Here is an 18,253-nt window from a genome sequence, read left to right on the forward strand (position 1 = left end):
TCCCAGTCCTCAGGGTGGTGACCCTGCCCAGATCAGGCCAGGTGGGCAGCAGCTGGGCCCAACAACAAAGGCAGGCCAGGAACCCAGGCAGAGGGTGGCTTCCCCAGTGAGGTCCGGTGCCCTAGCAGGCCCCCGCCACCAGGGGCGCTGCCGAGTACGGCCTGCCAGCCAGACCGGGCCCGGGCACCCCCACCCCGGACGGTCCCATTGTGAGTCTGCCTCCCAGCGCCCAGCACGTGGCTGAGCCCTGCGCCCTGCAGACCTGGCCTGTGTCCGCCAGGCTCAGACTGGCCACAGGCCCACGGGCTGCCTGGTGCCCTTCGGATGCCCTCCAGGGCCCCAGGATGCTGAGGCAGCGGTGGCCTCCATGGCCGGCAGGGCCTACCTCCATCTCCTTGAGCACAGGGTGGTCCTCGATGCCCGGGAAGAGCACCCGCATGGCGTAGGTGCGGTAGTCCAGGAACGGGATGCCGGCGCCGTCCAGGTCGTTGGTCAGTTCATGGATGTCCGTCTGCAGCTCTGCAAAGGCTGTGGCCGGGCGCAGGGTCAGGGGCCCGCCCCGCTCCTGACCGCCCCAGCTCTCCCTGTCAGGGGCTGGCTCTGCCTGTCACTCAAGCTCAAGACCAGGACGCGCCTCCCTGGACCTCGGTTTCCCCAGTCCTAACACAGGCCGAGTCCCGTCCCTCACCGGGATGGCTGGGCTCACCCGCTACGACCACACGCGGGCCAGACTGGATGGGCCTCCAGCACCCAGGACACTCCCATTTAAGGGTGGAGCATGGCGGGCTGGTTCCCTCCACCAGCTGGGGTGGGAGGGGGCAGGCGACAGGCTGCCCCAGACTCCCAACCCCCCATGCTGGGAACTGCCACCTGCCAACCTGGGGCCCCTCAACACGCCCTCCCACACCCCGCCAACTCTCTCTCCAAGAACAAAGGCAGGCAGGGCGCACAGCAGGCTCCGCAGAACATTCCAGAGCCGTGAGGTGTCAGCCCTCCAGCCGCCGAGGGATGCACTATCTGATCCGGAGCCAGAGGAGCCGGGTGGCTCTGGGGGACGTCTGGCGGGTTTAATTAAGAGCTGGGCCTTCGTCTCCTGGTCCTGCTGCCAGGCATCTGGTTATCTCCAGCTGCCCCGAAGCAGCTGCTGGCCACCACATCTCACACACGCCCTGGCGCAGGGCGGCATCGCGCACACCAGCCTCTGCCGACAGCTGGCCTCCACCAGGGACAGCCCCCAGGGGGACCCTGGCCTCCTGCCTCCCTCCCACCCCCTCAAACATCTGCCTCCTGTCCCGCAAGGAACTTCCCACAGGGCGGGTGGGCAGGGCGAACCCCACCAACCACAGGGCCACTCGGTTCTGAGGGCCTCGGGGGATCAGGACGTGGGGCGTCCCTCAGCTCCACGACCAGCCTCGTCCTGGGTAGGTGCGTCCTGCTGGAGGTCCTTGCCTCCTGCAGCTCTGAGCCTTAGTTACTATCTACAAACGCTCCCGGTTCTGCACACTCAGTGACATCGAGCATGCTCGCTCTCCCTCACAACAGGGGGCTTGTCTGCTGAGGCTCTGAGAGGGACACGGGGGAGCCAGGGGCCACACCAGGAGGCCAGGACCTACGGGGTCCCGGGTCTGAGGCACTGCTGCAGCCGAGTGGCCAGCTCGGGTGCAGTGTCACCTGCTGCCTTGAGCCTGGCACACACGCCCAGGAGCCAGTCCCAGCTCCCCAGTGGCTGCCACAGAGGCCAAGGCCTCCCCATAAGCCCAGGGCCCCCCACAGTGCCACCTCCCTGTGCTGGCACTGAGCCCCCACCCATATCAGCCATCTGTACCCACAGCACCCAGGGCATGGCCGGCTCTGCCAGGGACGAGGGTATGACCTCTCTGTGACAGGCTGGGCAGAAGTAGTGGCCCCTGGTGGCCCTCTGGACCCAACGGGAGCCCTTTGTTCCCACGGTGCTTGCCCACCCCAGCCCAGTCAGCACAACTGCGACCCCTGCCCCTTAGAAGCCACCTCCTTTCTGGCCACGCCCCACCCATCCTTGGGCCCCACACTGGGTCAGGGGCTTTGGAGGCTCAGGCCTGAGGAAGGGGCGGGATGAGACCAGGTGCAGCCTGTGGGGACTGGTCCAGCTCCGGGCCAGCTCAGAGGTGGTGGCTGCTCCCTGAGCCCCCAGCCCCACCCACAGGCCTTCCTGAGACCCCAGCCCCACCCAGCCCTCCGTCTAGTCCCACAGACCCTCCTGAGCCCCCAGCCCCACCCACCCGGCCCTCCGCCCCGCCCACAGGCCTTCCTGAGCCCCCAGCCCCACCCACCCGGCCCTCCGCCCCGCCCACAGACCCTCCTGAGCCCCCAGCCCCACCCACCCGGCCCTCCGCCCCGCCCACAGGCCTTCCTGAGCCCCCAGCCCCACCCACCCGGCCCTCCGCCCCGCCCACAGACCTTCCTTGCACTCCAGGGCCACGCGCGACTCCAGGTTGTCCATCTGCAGCTGCAGCCGTTTGAGCGTCCGGTCAGCATCGCGAGACTTGCGCTTGTAGGCGATGAGCACAGCCACGATGACCAGCAGCAGGAGGCCGCCGCCCCCTCCGATGCCCACGATGGCGGGCAGCGTCAGTAGGCTGTCCGAGTAGACCTGCAGCATCCCCGGGGAGAACTCGAAGCCGCCCGCCCGCACCTGTCACGGAGGTGGAGGTAGCTCGGGAACCAGCCGGGCACCCGTGCAAGCCCAGCCCTGCCGAGGGCCTTTCAGGGCCCCCAACTTGCGCCGTGGCACTTGCCTGCGGGTGACACCCTGCCAACGGGGGCCTGGGATGGCAGGAGTGGGGACAGGGGACCCAGGGCAGGTCCGCAGCCTGCCCGGGAAGCGGCAGGGCTCAGCAGGAGAGGGTCAAGGAGGGGAGCATCTGGGCGCATCAGTCACCAGGCTGGGGCAGCGTCCACAGGCCCAAGGAAAGAGGTGCCCAGGGGACCCGGGCCGGCGGGCAGGGCGGACGCACCGTGACCTTGTGCTGCCCGGTGAGGTTGGGCGACTCGCACAGCAGCTGTGTCTCCGACACGGTGAGGACGCAGGGCGTGGAGCCGATGAGCACCGTGTAGTTGAGCCGCGAGTTGCCGGGCGCGGGCGGCAGCAGGTTCCGACCCTGCGCGGGGGGGTCGGGGTGAGGCGGAGAGCAGGTGGGGGCCCCTCTCCACGCACCCTTCTGTCCCAGCTCGGCCTCTGCCGCGCGGCCCGGGCCCCACCTTGAGGATGAGCGGGGAGCTGGGCTTCAGCTCCAGCAGGCCGGTGGGGCTGAGGGGCTCCAGCACGGGGTCGGGGTAGTAGACGAAGGAGGTGGCGTTGAGCACCAGCAGCGCACGCACATTGTCCATGACGAAGCCCAGCTCGTCCGGCCGCTCCCCCAGCTCCGGGGGACTGCGTGTGGGGTTGTCCACAGAGGGCGCCCGGCATACCATGGTGGTGTCGTTGTACACCATGCAGCTCTGGGGACACAGGCACGGGGACGCTAGGACGGCCTCTCAGAGCTGCAGGTCAACGCCCAGAGACACAGCACCGACCAGGGACGGCCCCTCCTCCAGGGCCACTGGGCAAGCTGGCCCGGGGCCCAGAGCAAGAGCCCACCCGGCCACCCAGCAGCAGGAGCAGGCCTAGGGGTGGTCAGGGGAAGCGGGCAGGGGCTGCAGACTCACGTTCTCCCTCTCCACGCCTCCATACTTGGCCCGGATGCGGGGCTCGCGAACGGTGGCCAGATTGGTGCCAGTGACCGTCAGGAGTGTTCCACCACTAGAAGAGGAAGGAGGTCAGCGAGTGATCAACAGGAGGGGCGGACACAGCCCCAGAGAGAAGAGCCCTGCCCAGAAACCAGAGGCAGGCCACCTTCCAGCACCCGGTGCTTCCCGCCAGGACCGGGGGGCGGGGCCTGCCACCAGCGGCTCCCACCTGTTGATGCTCCACTCGGGGTCGATCCTCAGGATGGTGGGGTCCTCGGTGTAGTTGTACTTCACCTCGGGGTTGGCGAGCTGGGCGCGGTTGATGTTGATGACAATGGGGGCGCTGCCCGGGCTCTGCCCGGGGGGTGTCAGGCACCGGATCTCCCGGGAGTTCCTCCTGAAGGGCCCCAGGGCACAGTGAGCTGGCATCCAGGACGCATCTGGAGCCCTCGCTCAAGGTGAGCTCATGGGAAAGGTGCTGGGCTACCTCTGGGTGGCTGACTGCACTGATGGCACTTTATACCCTCCAGGGGCCACCTGTGAGGTCTCACCCTCGGTCCCCACCTGGCCTCTCCCACCCCAGCCCCCCTCAGACCCTGCCTGGCAGACAGGACTTGCCCCATAGCCTCCCTTGGGCCTCCACCTGAGGCCTGCTTTTCTCACAGTCTCTGCTGCCAAAGGCCAAGGTGGGCCCTGCCTGCTACCCCTCTTCAGGGGACCCTGGCCAGGGACCCGTACCCACCAGGGCTTCGTCTCTTCTGCAGCATAGACAGCAGGGGTCCCTGCCCAGCTTGGACACTGTGGGTTGTGCTTTGCTAGGGAGGCCAATGAGACCAAGCCCACAGGCCCCTGACCTTTCTGGCCAGGGGCTTCAGGGTCCGGGGAGCTCAGCATACGGCCACCACGCCTGATGAGTCACACACCCTCTTAGGTCTGTCCTCAATCAGAAAAATGAGGCTTGACCCCCAGAGTCCTGGGTCTCAGATGAAATGAGCTGGGCCAACGTGGGGGTCACCGGATCACCTGGGCAGCCAGCTGGTACTACCTACACCTGTCCCCTGACTCCTTCACCACGGCGTGGAGGCCCTACAGTCTCTGAGCCTGGCTCAGCTGCAAACATCAATGATTAGTCTGATAACGGGTAATTACCAGAGGAAAATATTTAAAGGGCCGTTCCATTATCATCCCTAATCTAAAATTATCCACTTCAAGCCTCAGGGCTTTTGTTAAGATGTCTGTTTTCTCTCTTTAAAAAAAAAAAAAAATTTTTTTAATACTTATTTTGTTCCCAAGGGAGTCCCCTGTTCCAGGGAAGGACCAGGGCGGAGGCAGCCAGATTGTGCCCGCCCCTGGGAGGCCAGGCCCCGCCCTCCCATCAGCTACCCTCTCTCCTCCAGTCTCCCCATGCTGGAAGGAGCCCCTGTCTCCATGGTAACCTTCTCCGCCTCTGGGTTTCCATAGTGATCACCCCAGCCAGGCTCTCCATACCCCGGTTTCCCTGGCAACGGGAGGGGGCATAGAGACGTGTGAACCAGGAGGAGGGACGGCCCTGGCCCCTAACCACCAGTAGAAGAGGTGGGACATGCCCTGGCCCCCCACTCCCACCTGCACCCCGTACCAGGAGAAGGAACAGGGCCGGCCACCGATGGACACAGCGACGTCACTGCCCGCGTTCAGGTGGCTCCCCTCAATGCCAATCCAGGTGCCCCCTGACAGAGGGCCACGGGAGGGACTCACACGGTAGAAGGTTGGTGTCTGTAAGAAGGAGGACTTCTCAGAGCAAAGTCCCTTACTGGCCACCCAGGGACAGGTCCTGCTCTGCCTACCACACTGCCAGCTGTGCCCCTGGTAGAGGAGAAGCCCAGAGGCCCCAGAACTGGGCTCCAGACTCCATACTCCTGGGGGACTCAGAAGCAGCCCAGGTGGACCAGGGAACTCTGGAGCCCAAATCGGCACAGGAGGGGAGAGGAGGGGAGGGGACAGCACCTGAGGCTGCAGAACTGGAGTGGAACGTGGATGGACCGGGGGCCCCATGGAGGACAAGCAGGTGGTCTGGCCAGAGCCTGCCCCGTGACCAGATCAGACCCCTCACCTCCTGGACCAGCGGGGAGTAGAGGCCGCCTGGGCGGGACTTACCACAAAGGTGAAGCGTTTGGGCGACAGGGCCCGGTAGTGGGGAGAGCAGTCCCTCACGCACACCTCCACTAGGGCATCATGGGACCGCACGGTGCTGGCGTCCCCGATCTCACAGACGATCCTGCGGGGCGCAGGCAGGGCCTCAGCCGCTGCAGGCCGGGCAGCGCCCCGCGCCCACCTCCCCCGGGGCCGCACTCACTGCTCTGCGCTGATGTACTCGCTCTCCACGGGGCTGCACAGCACCTTGCCCACGCGCACGCCCAGCCGCACGTCCTCAAACCGGAGGCCCAGGTTCTCGCCTGTGATGGTGAGCCGTGTCCCTCCTTGCCTGGGGCCCGTCTCCGGGGACAGCTGCGGGAAGGTAGAGGCTGGGGCCCCAGCACCCAGAGCCACCCCACCAGGGCAGGCTCAGTGGCACTTGTGCGGTAGGTAGGCGAATCCACTATGGGGGTAGGGTGGGGATAGGGCGTGGCCAGGGGCTGGCTGGGTGGAGCTGGGCAGGGCTGGGCGTGGTCAGGGGGTCGGCTGAGCGGAGCTGGGCGTGGCCAGGGGCTGGCTGGGTGGAGCTGGGCGGGGCCGGCTGAACGAGTTGGGCGTGGCCAGGGGCCTGCCGAGTGGGGCCTACCTTGAGGATCTTGGGGTCCGCGCAGCGACTGCTGCCGTGGCGAGCGTGCATCCAGGCCGCGGGCACGTCAGCCGGGCAGTGGTGGCGCAGGGAGCAGCGGCGCTCGGCCACGCACCAGCCGCACTCGAAGCGCGGGTCGGCCTTGAGGCAGAGGCCACAGCTCTCGCGCAGGGCTGGGCACTTGTAGAGGTGGGCTGCGGGGCGGAGACGCGTCAGCCACCGGCCAGCCGCCACCTGCCACCCGGCCCTGTCCAGGGCGGCCCTCACTGCTCACCTTGGATGTTCTGGGGGTTGTCGATGACGAAGTTGCCATTCCACACGACAGACAGGTTCACAGGCAGGTCGCTGATGTCGTTGCCCTCGTAGGAGTACTGCGGGTGATGTGCACAGCGTGAGGCCACCACCTCCACGCATGAGGGAGGAACTGGGTTTCCAGGGGGCCCCACTGGGTGGGCCCAGCACCCATGCTCCCCGGAGAGATCTGGGGTGTCCAGCCTGGGGCCACTCATTTGCCCACAAGGGTAAGATGCTCCACGGACACACCCAGCTCCCCTGCCCCAGGCCTCAGGGACCTTCCTTCCTGGTTTCATGGCCCCACAGCCGCCAGCCAAGCTTCCTTCTCCCGCTGCCATTTGAGGGGTCCCTCCAGCAGCCATATGAGGGGCCCTCTCCAGGGTAAACACCCTGCCTCCCAAACTCAGCACCCCTGGACCTCCCCCCCAGCGCCACCTCAACCACAGGAAGCCCTCAATGTAGCCAGCCCTGCTGGGAAACCAGGACTCCCAGGTGGGTCCCCTGGTCAACATCACAGCTGCCCTGTGAACCTAAGCACCTCCCTCTGGTAAGTGGACCAGGGCTGCCCTGAGGTGTGAGGTGTTTCCCTGGCCAGACGAACTGCTGTCAGGCTCAGCTCTGTCCTCAGCCCCTCCCCAGGCTGGCCTGGCCTGGCCTCAGTGGAACCACCCCCTCCCCAGGGGCTGGGCCTGGCCCTCCAGCTGCGTCCCTTTCTGCAGTGGATGACCTCAACTCCATTCCTGTGCTGGGGACAGAGGCAGGGAGCCCGGTGTCTCCAAGGGGCGACCCGGCAATTCATCATTATTTTATCTGCAGGAATTTAATTGGATCCTATCAAATTCCTTGATACTCCCTCTTCTCTTTAAATGCGGCTACAGGAAAGATAAATGTGGGAGGAGGGAGGAGGGGGGACGAGAGACTGCAGATGGGCACCGACAGGGGACGTTCAGACAGCCAGCCTCCAGCCCCAGGGGAAGGCGAGACAAAGCCAGGCAGAGGGGGCCAGAGGGAGGCAGGTGGGGTTCAGGGTCCTTGGGGAATCAGATGACAGAGATGGGGACACAAGGCAGGAAGGCAGAGGAACGTCTAACTGCTGCTCCAGGGACAGTCATCACAGCTGACCGGCAGCCCACTCTGAGTCGGGGAGCCAGGCCTCTGACCTCATCCAGCAGCCCCCCCCAGAGCTGTAGGGACTGGGGTCCACCGAGGCCTTGCTGACTGCCCGGTGCCCCACGCACCAACCCAGAGTCACCCTGCTGCCAATCAGGGCCCAGGGCCACACCAGGACTGACTGCTCTTCTGACCACACACTTCCTGAACAGACGGGGGAACTGAGGCCGGTGAGCCAGAGGACCTGGGCCCAGGCCTCTGATTCCAGTATGGTTCCCTCCCCAGCCCACCCCCCTGGGAAAGCATCTGCCCCCCAAGAGCCCCCAGCACCAAACTCGCTAAATTCGATAACGGAGCTTTGAAAACATCACCCTGTCAGACTGAAGCTCCAAATGTGGCTTTGACTTGGCACCCTGGCAACGCCCATCTGCTAATGTGCAAACAGACAGGCGCCGGCGTGCCCACACTTGGCTCTGAGCGCAGTCAGCGGGCTCCGGCAGCCCAACCTGAGCCAGGGGGAAGCACCTGGCTCTTCCCGTGCACACTCAGACAGACCCACCGAGCCCCACCTATGGCCCATTCACCTGCACAGCCCCAGCAGCGTGAGGGGCACAGGTGGCCCGCGGGTGCACCTTCTCACGCGTGCAAGGGGCACGTGACCATGTGCACTGCCTTCTGTAAATGGCGCAGACCAGGTCGCAGGGCTGTGCAGGTGACCTGTCGACTCCGGCTCACAGGGTCCACCCCCACCCCAGCTCCACCCGCTCCAGCCGGCCTCACCGAGGAATTCTGGCACTGCAGGCTGGAGCTGTTGAAGCGCAGGGCGGTGACGCGGGCCGGGCTGCCCGGGATGTGGAAAAGGCACTCATACCCACGCTGGCCAGACTGTGGCTGCGGCAGGTTCCGGGCGGCCAGGGTGATGGGCTTCACCACGCCTACCGGCACGTAGATCTGGGTGGAGGGCAGGATCTGCGGGCAGTCCTGGGGACAAGAAGGCTCTGGCTGAGCTGCGCCCAGACTGCAGTCCACACACGGAGTCTGAGCTGACCACGTGCATCCTCTGCCTCTGCATCCTGGGGACCCCAGAGATGGCCAGCTCCACACTCTGCTCTCTGCCAGGCGGGGGCCACACACTGAGGCCAGCCTGTTCACTTCTGGCCGCAGGATGCCTGTTCCCCAACCCCCGTTGCCAAGACCCCACCGTTCTGGACGACAGAGGGGGCCCCATCTGGCCTGCAGCTGAACAGGCCCTCAGAGACAGAAGCAGCCAAGAGTGGGGCATTGGGGAGCAAGGACTCAGCTGGGGACCTCGGGAGCATGTAAAAATAGCCGGAGCCCAGCAGAAAAACAGCCGGGCTCCCGGGGCCAGTGTTTGGGCAACAAGAACTGATGCAACGGCCGGGCTTCCTTGCAGCACGGCAGGCAGCAGCCTCGGGGCGCGCGGCACCAGGCTTTAAATAGGGATGCTGAAAACAGGCCCGATCCCCAGGCCCCACGACAGCTCCCTAGTGGGGCCCTGGATCCCATCCAGCTCTGCAGGGATTGTCCGGGTCCCGGGAGGGGACCTGACTGAGCCCCTCAGGGCTGCACCGAGCAGAAAGGACAGGCACAGCTGACTGCTGAGTCTGCAGGATGTCCCCTGGCCAGACCTCGGCCCCTGCGCTGCGTGGGCAGCCGGGTGCAGGCCACAGTGTGAGGGAGAGGCTCTGGCATGCCGTGGACCTACGTCCACACCTGCACTTCTCCGGCCGTGGGGTACTCAGGGTCTCTGCACCCTAAGACTCAGGCTGCAGTCTCGCTGGGATTGGGCCTGTGCAGAGAATCAAAGTGACTACCGGGAGCCCACTTGGTTCAGGACACTTGCTGGCTGGTGGCAGGAGACAGGACAAGGTCTCCCAGCAGGAGGTCCTAGCCAGAGTCCAACACTGCCCCCGGCATGAGCGTGTGGCCGTGACCCACAGCGAGGGCTGACACGGCCAGCGGCAGCAGAGAGCAGCCCCAGCTGTCGGCCCCAATACTCTGAGGCCACCTCCCTCTACTCCCTGTCCTCCCAGCCACCAAGGTGACCACCACACTGGGGGGCAGTCAGGCCTGGCTCCTGCCTCTCCATCGTCACCCAACACCCAGCAGAGTGTGCCTGTCAATGACACATTCCAGAACTCGGGGCAACTACAGGGAGGGGGCTGGGGGACCCCCCCCCCCCCCCCACTGGGCACCTGCAGGACAGGCCCTGCTCTGACAGGAAGTCATGGTGACATTCGGGACCATTGGGATCGGGCTCAGCTCAGAGTCAAGGCCTGGTGGGATCTGAAAGGCCTGATGACTTTCCTTCCCCAGCACAGACCCCTGGGGAAAGGCTGCAGGTTCCCTGGGGAGGCTGGGGTCCTTTCTGGAGGCTGCTTGGCCTACCCTTCATTCAAGGGCTGCTGGCTCCTGCGCCGGCTGCAGGCTGGGACAGGCTGAGGGGGCGACTGCTTCTATGACTCGGGTTGGATCTTTGTTCACCTGGTCTGGAGCTCTTTCCTTGATATCCCCACAGAGTTCAATATCGGTGACTGTCCCCAAGGCCCCCAGGACCCCAAGGCCACAACTCTGGAGCCACTTTCTCTGTCTGCTGAGGCTGCTCTGGAGCAGATGGCCCGGATGGACCCCAGAGAGGACAGAGCGACCCTGGCCTCCAGAACCACGCCCTGCCCGCACTCCCTCCAGGGCTTCAGGCAGGACCAGAGCCACCTGCCTCAGGAGGGAGCAGCAGTGATTCTGGGCCACCCCTCTCCAGCCCACGGGGCCCCAGGACCTGCTTCCTGCTGCAGATCTGCCCCCACGCTCCCTGCCCACCCCGGACACTTTGGCCCAGCCCCCTAGGCCCGCTGCACTCCCAGAAGCCCCCACGGCGCCCCGGAACCTCACAGCACCGTGTCAGGGCCCCTCAGCCCACGGCCCTGCCTGCCCCGGTTCCTTCTGCTGCCACCTTATCCCTGCACAGCAGAGTCGGAGCAAAAAAAGGCCAAGCGTGACCTTAGGGAGACGGTCGGGGGTGGCTGGGAGGCTCAAGCCCATGGACACCCCCCAGCCCCGGAGACGCCCAGCAGGGGCATCCGCCCTCTCCTCCCCCTTTTCCAGCCGAAGTGTGCGGTGCCGACAGCACAGGGGAGGTCCTGGCCCCGAGTCCTGGTGCTGGGCCCACAGGCTGGACACAGGGGCCCTCCCCGCCTGCCACTCGATGCCCAGCAGGCCTGGGACCTGCCCTGTGCTGTTTGGGAGCCTCGGGGTCCAGGAGGAGCAGCCTGCTGCTGCTACATAAAGTCAGCCCGGGCCCCCAATAATCACCACCCGAGTCCAGCAGTCGCCACGCGGTCCGTAGCTCCAGGGGCCACCAGCGCCCGCCAGCTCCCTCCTCTGCCTGTGGGACGCGCGCACCAGGCCCAGGGCCCCGCCAGCCTGGCCCAGGCCTAGGCTCACGCTGCACCGCCACTGGGCCCAGGACAGCGTCCTCCCGTGTGTCCACCGCGTGTCGTGTGCGTCGACAGCCCAGATGAGGCCAGGCACAGGGGGTCCTCTGAAGCCTCTGCACACCTCCCACGGGTCACAGAGGAGAACACCACTGGCCACGACCCGCCAGGAGCTGTCCCACTGTCACAGACCTTGCAGCACAGCGTCCAACGTCCCCCTAGACTGACCCGCTCTGGGCACAGCCTTGCGTTATGAGGCCAGCACCCTGACCGTCCAACCACTCCCGGGGTGTTCATGGCCGCCTGCGGGTGACTCGCGCCTGGGAAACCCGAGCGCTCCCCCAGCCCAGCCTCACCTCAGACACGTTGACACGGCCCTCCAGAAAGGCGCAGTCGGCAGCGTTGTGCGTGCAAACGTGGCGGTACTTGCACCAATGGCAGGGGAAGGAGCCGTTGACGCACGACAGGCAGCTGCAGGGGAGGGCAGGGCGGTGAGGCCCAGGGGCCAGGCCACACCTCCACCCGGGAGCACACAGCACGCTGCTGCTCCTCACGCTGCCACCTCAGGGCCTTTGCACAGGCTACTTCTGGGTGAAAAGTTCCCCTCAAACGGCTTCCCCACCTGCCTTCCTGTCCCCCACCTTTACTTCCTTCTGCAGAGTCTTGATGGTCACCCAACAGTCTTTCCCAACACCAGCTGCTGTGGTGACCACAAAGAGCTGACCAAAGCCTCAGTCCCCATCTGACCAGAATCAGATCCCACCTGGGCAGGCGTCTGACCACTTGAATCTGACAAGTGCTGGGCCCCGTGACAGGGACCGGCCATCCCAGGCACTGTGTCCAAGGCCCAAAGCCTCCGGAGCAGGCTGCCTCCTTCTCCTCTCCAGGATGTCCCCGCCTGCTGGCTGACACCACTACCCTGGCCACCCTGCTTCGCTGAGACCCTTGGTGCCCCTGCTGGTCCCTGGCGTGACAGGCTCCAGCCCCACAGATGCTCCACTGTCCAGGGGCAGAGAAGGTGCACCCCAGAACTGCGGATGCTGCCTGGGACACACGGGGCTCCCTGGGCAGAGTGGGCAGTGGCTCCAGGGCCAGCCAACAAGAAGGCAGGCAGGAAAACCAGCCACTGCAACTTCCCGGCCTGCTCATGGCCACCCCTACCTTCGTGTCCCGCCCCAGGCCCTCCTCTGGGTCGGGACAGAGCTGGGTCCCCTGTGGCCCCGTGCCCCAGCTCATGATGGGACCCACAGCGTGCATGGGCTCCTGGGATCCTCCTGGAGGGGTGGGTGCTCATAGCCAGGGTGGCGGCCACAGGCAGAGCAGAGCCCGTGGCCAGGCCCAGGGGAAGCAGGCAGCAAGGGGCCAGGTCCAGGCCGCTGCAGCAGCCCCGTTCAAGACGTCTCCTCCCTGAACTCCTGGCCTCTGTTCTGGTGCCCGCAGGCCACAGGTCACCCCTGGTGGCCAGTGAGAATTTTTGTGTCCATCTGTGCACGTTGCTCCCCTGCTCAGGACAGACCCCCGCCCCCTAGGCCAGCCTGGGCCTGGCGGGCTGGCTCTGCCTGGCTTCCTGCAGCCTGATGGCACATCCGCGCCTGCCTCAGCCTCCCTCCTGTCTGTCCCCCTTTCAGTCTGGCCCTTGCTGGCTCCTCCGTCCAGCAGGAGGCGCTCATGCAGGCCTCTGCCCTGCTCCCTGCCCAGCTGGATGCCAGCTGGTGTGAGGGCAGGTCTGCAGAGCGTCTGCTGCTCCTCATGCTGCCACCTCAGGGCCTTTGCACAGGCTGCATCTGGGTGAAAAGTTCCCCTCAAACGGCTTTCCCACCTGCCTTCCTGACCACGGGGGACAGAAAGGCATGGTGGGCAGACCCAGGCCGCAGTGGGGCTCAGGGACACTCACGACTGGTGGACGCTGCAGTTGTAGAAGACGAAGTCCACGGACGCGAACTTCTTCCCGGTCTCCTTGGACTTCAGGTAGAGCTTCACCACCCGCTGGTCTCCTGAGGAGCACCACGGGCCCGTCACCAGGGCCACCATGCGGCAGGGCCCAGGACACGCCCAGACAGGGTAGCTGGTGCCCAAGGACCCTGTGCGTCCTCGAGGTCAGCTTGCTGAGTACACAGCCCCCAGGGGACAAGGCCTCGCACTGGACCCGGGAGTCCTGCCCCTTCCTGGCTGCAGCGAGGAGCCGGAGACGCAGTCCCAGGACTGGCCCGCGGGGCTGAGAAGTCTGTTAGCCACGAAGTGATGGGTCACAGTGGCCCAAAGGGTTCTGGACCCCAAACCCCAGGCCCATCACACTCAGGCAGAACCCCACCCCACTCAGCCCTGCCCTCAGCGCAGCCGCCCAGAGCTTCCTGCTGGGCCCAGGGGCCCTCCCTCCAGCCTACACTGCCCGGCTCCCTGGACTCATCGTGTGGCACCACTGTGTCCCCCGTGACTGTCACCTCCAGCGCGGGAGGGCTTCTCATCTGACCCTGTACGCGGAGCGCCCGATACCCTCCAGGCCCAGCGGGTGGCGGGCGGAGACCCTGACCGGGTGGCGGTTTCCCAGGCGCCCTCGGCCGGGAGCTGGGCAGCACCGCGCCCCAGGGCGGGGGCCACACTCACCCTGGCCCCGCGTGATGGGAGCCACCTCCCGGGCGGAGGGCGAGCGGCAGTGGATGCGGCCGTCCTCCAGGATGCTCTCCGACTCCGTGAAGTCCTCGAAGGAGCAGTTGACGCCGGCCGAGAGGTCGGGCACGTTCCAGGCCTGCAGCACGAGCTGGCCCAGGCGGGAGCGCGTGAGCGGGCGGGCAGCGAGCAGGCGCCCGGCCCGCCCCCCGCGGGCGCCACACTCACCGGCACCTGGGACGTGGTGACGGACACGTTGCGGGGCTGCACGGCCAGCCGCACGCACTGCAGCAGGTCGGAGGCGAAGCGCCGGGGCTCCTCGGCGCGCTCACAGGCATCCTGCCTCGAGCAGCTGCGGTCAGAGCGTGCTGAGGTCGGCCAGGCCGCGAGCCCCAGGGACAGCCCGCGCCCACCACCCAGCCCGCCACCCCGGGGCCAGCGGGGACCCCAGGAGCCCGAGGCACCGTGGACCGCCTGAGGCACAGCGAGGCGGCCGACGGTCCTCCTGGGTCAGGGCCTCCAGGTCAGTTAGGGCCTCCCCTCTGCCAGGCGCCCCGACTCACATGCTGTGCAGGACACACCAGCCGCAGTGGGGGTCCCGAGAGCCCAGGCACAGCTCGCAGGACGTGTACTGCACACAGCTCTCCACGGGCACCCGTGTCACCTGCAGGAGGGCTGTGGGGTCAGTGGCTCCCGCCCCAGATCCCCGCCTGCACCCCGCCCAGGCCTCCCCTGCTGCCGTCTTTGAGGCCAGTCCTGGTGACCCTGTCTCCACCGAGGGGTCAAACAGGCCAAGGTGGCAACAGGGGTCCGCCACCAGAACAGGACCCACGGCCTGGGCCAGACTTAACGTCCCAGATGTCTGGACGCCTTCCCAGCCCGAGGCTTCCCAAGGGACGGGTGGGCTGCTCAGTCCCAATCCAAAGAACTCAGGCCCAGAGAAGCTCAGAGGGGCAGGCTGGGCTCTGGCTCATGAAGCCCAGTCCTGAGGTCAAGGGGCAGGGGGACCAGCCTCACTCAGAGAAGCAGCAGAAGCCATTCACAAGGGCAGGAGGCCAGCCCTGCTGTGCAGCTGGCCTCGCCTGGCCTGTCTTCCCTGCCTCCATGGGCCTCTGGTCCCCAGGTTGTGCTGAAGAAGGGCAGGAGCAGGTCCCAGTGAAGGCCAGTGATGGGAACCGCAGCCTTGAAGGGCAGGGCCGGGCTGGCCCCACAAAGGCACAGCCCTACTGGACAGACTGTGTCCCCAGCCCAGGCCCAAGAATCCAAGGGCTCCAGAAGCAGGTCCAACCCCCCCACTGACCCCTGTGTCCTGAGAGTCTCCGGATCCTGTGCAGGGAAGGGCTGGGGCTTCCTCACACACAGCGGACAGCCTGGGACCCCGACGCCTGTCCCCACTCCCCAGGGCCAGCTGGCACCCACCTGCCTCTCCGTCATGGCGTAGAGGTACTGACGGTTGGGGCTGAGGACCAGGTCACGCAGGATGGGGCTGCCCTCCTGGGCCACCACGCTCTCGTAGGCCAGGGCAGGCCGGCCACCAGGGTTCGCGAGGTCCACCAGGATCTGGGGCAGAAAGGGGCCTAAGCGGGGCCGTGCTGAGGCCCTTCTGCACAGCCGCCTGCCTGGCAGGGCTGGAGGCTCCCAGGCGCCCACGGCCCTACGAGGAGGAGCTGAGTTCAGAGAAGGCCAAGGTCGGCCAGCTTGCTCCCCACGGAGCCAGCCCAGCTCAAGGATGGGCCCAGAGGGGCCACAGAACCCAGAACGGGGTGTGGGAGGATCTGCGGGCTGGGGACAGCCACAGCCCAGCGCCCACTACTGTGCCGCACAGCCAGGCCCAGGTCAAGCTGCAGAGATCCAGGGGCACCCAGCTCTCCCCGGGGCTGGGAGCACAGGGCCAGGAGTGTCCAGGCTGTGCAGGCCAAGGCGGGGCCCCAGGCGTCCTGAGGGTGGGTGACACCCTCGTGAGGAGGGAGCGAGGAGAGCAGGCGCCTCTTGGGCAGGGAAATGTCTTCCAGACCCCAAACACACCGGCGTCAATGAGCCCGCTCCTCTGCACTGCAGCTCGCGACGCTGCAAGTATTTTTAGTTGCTTTCACCAAACAAATGTATTTAATTAACAGAGAGACCCAGGGGGCTTCCTAGAGATGGGACTCGTGGGGCGCGTCCGCGCGGCTCAGCCGGTCCCACGCACGGTCTTGTGGACGCGGGGCCTGCGGCCTGTTCCTGCCCAGTAGTGACAGGCCTGGTCTCTCCCCCATGGGCCGGCCCCTCTCTCCACCCTGACCTAGGGGCAGGGACCCGGGCCTGGGCCCAGCACAGGACCCCCTCCTGTGTCTGCACAGTAACGCGAGGGCAGGGCAGGCCTGGGGCAAAGGGCCAGCCAAGGCCCTGGCTCAGGCCAGCTCTGCCGGGGGCTGGGCCCAGGCGGCCAGCCAGGGTGGGGCGCTGTGTCTCTGGGCCAAAGGCTGCGGGAGGGGGAGGGGGAGGGCCACATTCCTGAGCTCCCGGCCACCCCACATCCGCTCAGCGGCCTCCCCACCACGCAGGCTAAGTCGAACCAGACCCGGAAGCGCTGGGCAGGGGGAGGCGCCCAGGACCAGACCACGGCTCCCCCAACTCTGGGAACCTGGGCCCACGGCCCTTGGAAGGGGGGACACAGGCAGAGCAGATAGCCAGGGCACAGCGCGGGCCCACAGCAGCCCAGCGTCCCTGAGTGGGACCGGGACACACCCAACTTGTGCCCAGTCAGCAGCTTCGGGTGCCAGCGCCTGCCCAGGCCGCCTGCCTGCCCTGTGGCCAGAACAGAGGGTGGGAACCCATGGCCAAACGCCCTCCCCAGGGGCCCACGACCCTCCTGTGCTCCAGGTTGGTGACAGCGCAGGTGCTGCTCAGAGGCGCCAGCAGCCAGCCCTGGGCCACGCTGCCTGGGCCCAGAGACCCAGCTCAGACGCACCCCAGCTGAGGAGCCCACGGTGCTGCACCGTCTGCCTCAGTGTCCCCACCTGTGAAATGGAATGACAGGCACCTGTCCCCCGAGGAGACACCCTGAAGCTGGGAAGGCTGGCCTGGGACAGGTGCCAGGAGCAGGGGCAGGCCACAGTCTGGGCAAGGGGCTGGGCAGGGGACCCAGACCTCCGGCCTCCACCCTGAAAGACCCCAAGCACGACTCTGGATTGCTCCTCACACCCCAGTCCTCACATCCCTGCAGATACCCCTGGAAAGAGTGACCCAGCGCGGCACATGGGCCACCCCCGCCTGGCCCTGTCTCCCCATTGATGCCTGACTGGACCCTGCCAGCATCCAGGGTGCCTCCGGTATGCATCAGCCTGCAGCCACTGCTGGGGACCCAACCCCAGCCCGGGTGGCTGCCATCCCTCTTCCCACCCGGAGCTGGGGACGGGGCTGGGGACGGCAGCTCCAAGACACAGAGGGTGGGCGGAGGGAGCAGAGGGCGGGCCTCCCCCCAGAGTCCTGGGCAGGTCGGGGAAGGCAGGCCAGACCCAGGCCTCCAGACACCCTGCCCCAACCCGCGGGCACAGTGCCGACTCAGATGACCGGGACAGGTGGCACCCAACAGCTGCAGCTGGGGGCATGCGGGGCCAGCTGTCCATCCACCTGCCCAGCGACGGTCACCCCTGCCCCTTCACACATAGGCAGGTCCCAGGGAGACGGGCCCCAGCAGAGGCCTCTGGATGGCCACAGAGACGGATTCTGAGGCCGCTGAGGGAGCAGCAGTTGGGAGGCAACGGCAGAAGGTGGACATGGCTCCAGGGACGGTCAGGCTGTTCTGAGAAGCCACCGTCCAGGCTCAGCGAGGCCCGTGTGCACACGTCATGGGGAGCCCGGGCGCAAACAGGAGGGTGGCTCCCCAGACCCCGGCTGCCCCAGAGCAGGAGGAAGCCAGCGCCCGGCCAGGAGGACATTCCAGGAGGGCTTTGGATGGCGGGGCGGGCACAGGGCCAGGGCGCCTGGCAGGATGGCGGGGCCCACGTGCCGACGTCCACAGCCACAGCCCACAGCTGTCCACTCGAGGGCCACCCACCTGGAGGAGACTACCCTCGAGGCAGCTGGGCCCAGCCGCTCTCTTGCCATAGCAGCTGGCCTTCTGGCAGAGGCATGCTTGGGCACAGGGGCCAGGCCAGGGGCACCCAGGGCGTCCTGCCCCCTCCTCCCTCTGAACACTTCTCCCCGAAGACCACCAGAACCTTCCACGCTGGACCCAACAGCCGCCCCCCAGAGTCCCCGGCCGTGGCCCCTCCCCCACACCTGCAGAAAGGAGCCCCCCGCCCCGCACCAAGGGCTTCGGTGGGCCACCAGGCTGCTCCAG

The 18,253-nt window shown here is 66.7% G+C and overlaps 1 protein-coding gene across 1 annotated transcript in view; it reads right to left on the reverse strand.

Moving 5' to 3' along the window:
- Positions 1 to 18,253, reverse strand: part of PLXNA1 (plexin A1) — a 50,009-nt gene that overhangs the window by 15,873 nt on the left and 15,883 nt on the right. Inside the window, 18 exon segments of the mRNA XM_079122164.1 lie at positions 386 to 528; positions 2,437 to 2,671; positions 2,994 to 3,137; positions 3,238 to 3,477; positions 3,685 to 3,778; positions 3,935 to 4,102; positions 5,324 to 5,460; positions 5,842 to 5,962; positions 6,041 to 6,192; positions 6,467 to 6,660; positions 6,741 to 6,837; positions 8,651 to 8,851; positions 11,679 to 11,793; positions 13,217 to 13,316; positions 13,927 to 14,080; positions 14,158 to 14,281; positions 14,493 to 14,593; positions 15,349 to 15,489. Of these exon segments, the coding sequence (XP_078978290.1) occupies positions 386 to 528; positions 2,437 to 2,671; positions 2,994 to 3,137; positions 3,238 to 3,477; positions 3,685 to 3,778; positions 3,935 to 4,102; positions 5,324 to 5,460; positions 5,842 to 5,962; positions 6,041 to 6,192; positions 6,467 to 6,660; positions 6,741 to 6,837; positions 8,651 to 8,851; positions 11,679 to 11,793; positions 13,217 to 13,316; positions 13,927 to 14,080; positions 14,158 to 14,281; positions 14,493 to 14,593; positions 15,349 to 15,489 (2,661 nt within the window).

This window comes from Sciurus vulgaris, assembly GCF_902686455.1.
Source record: "Sciurus vulgaris genome assembly, chromosome: 19".
Classification (NCBI taxonomy): domain Eukaryota; kingdom Metazoa; phylum Chordata; class Mammalia; order Rodentia; family Sciuridae; genus Sciurus; species Sciurus vulgaris.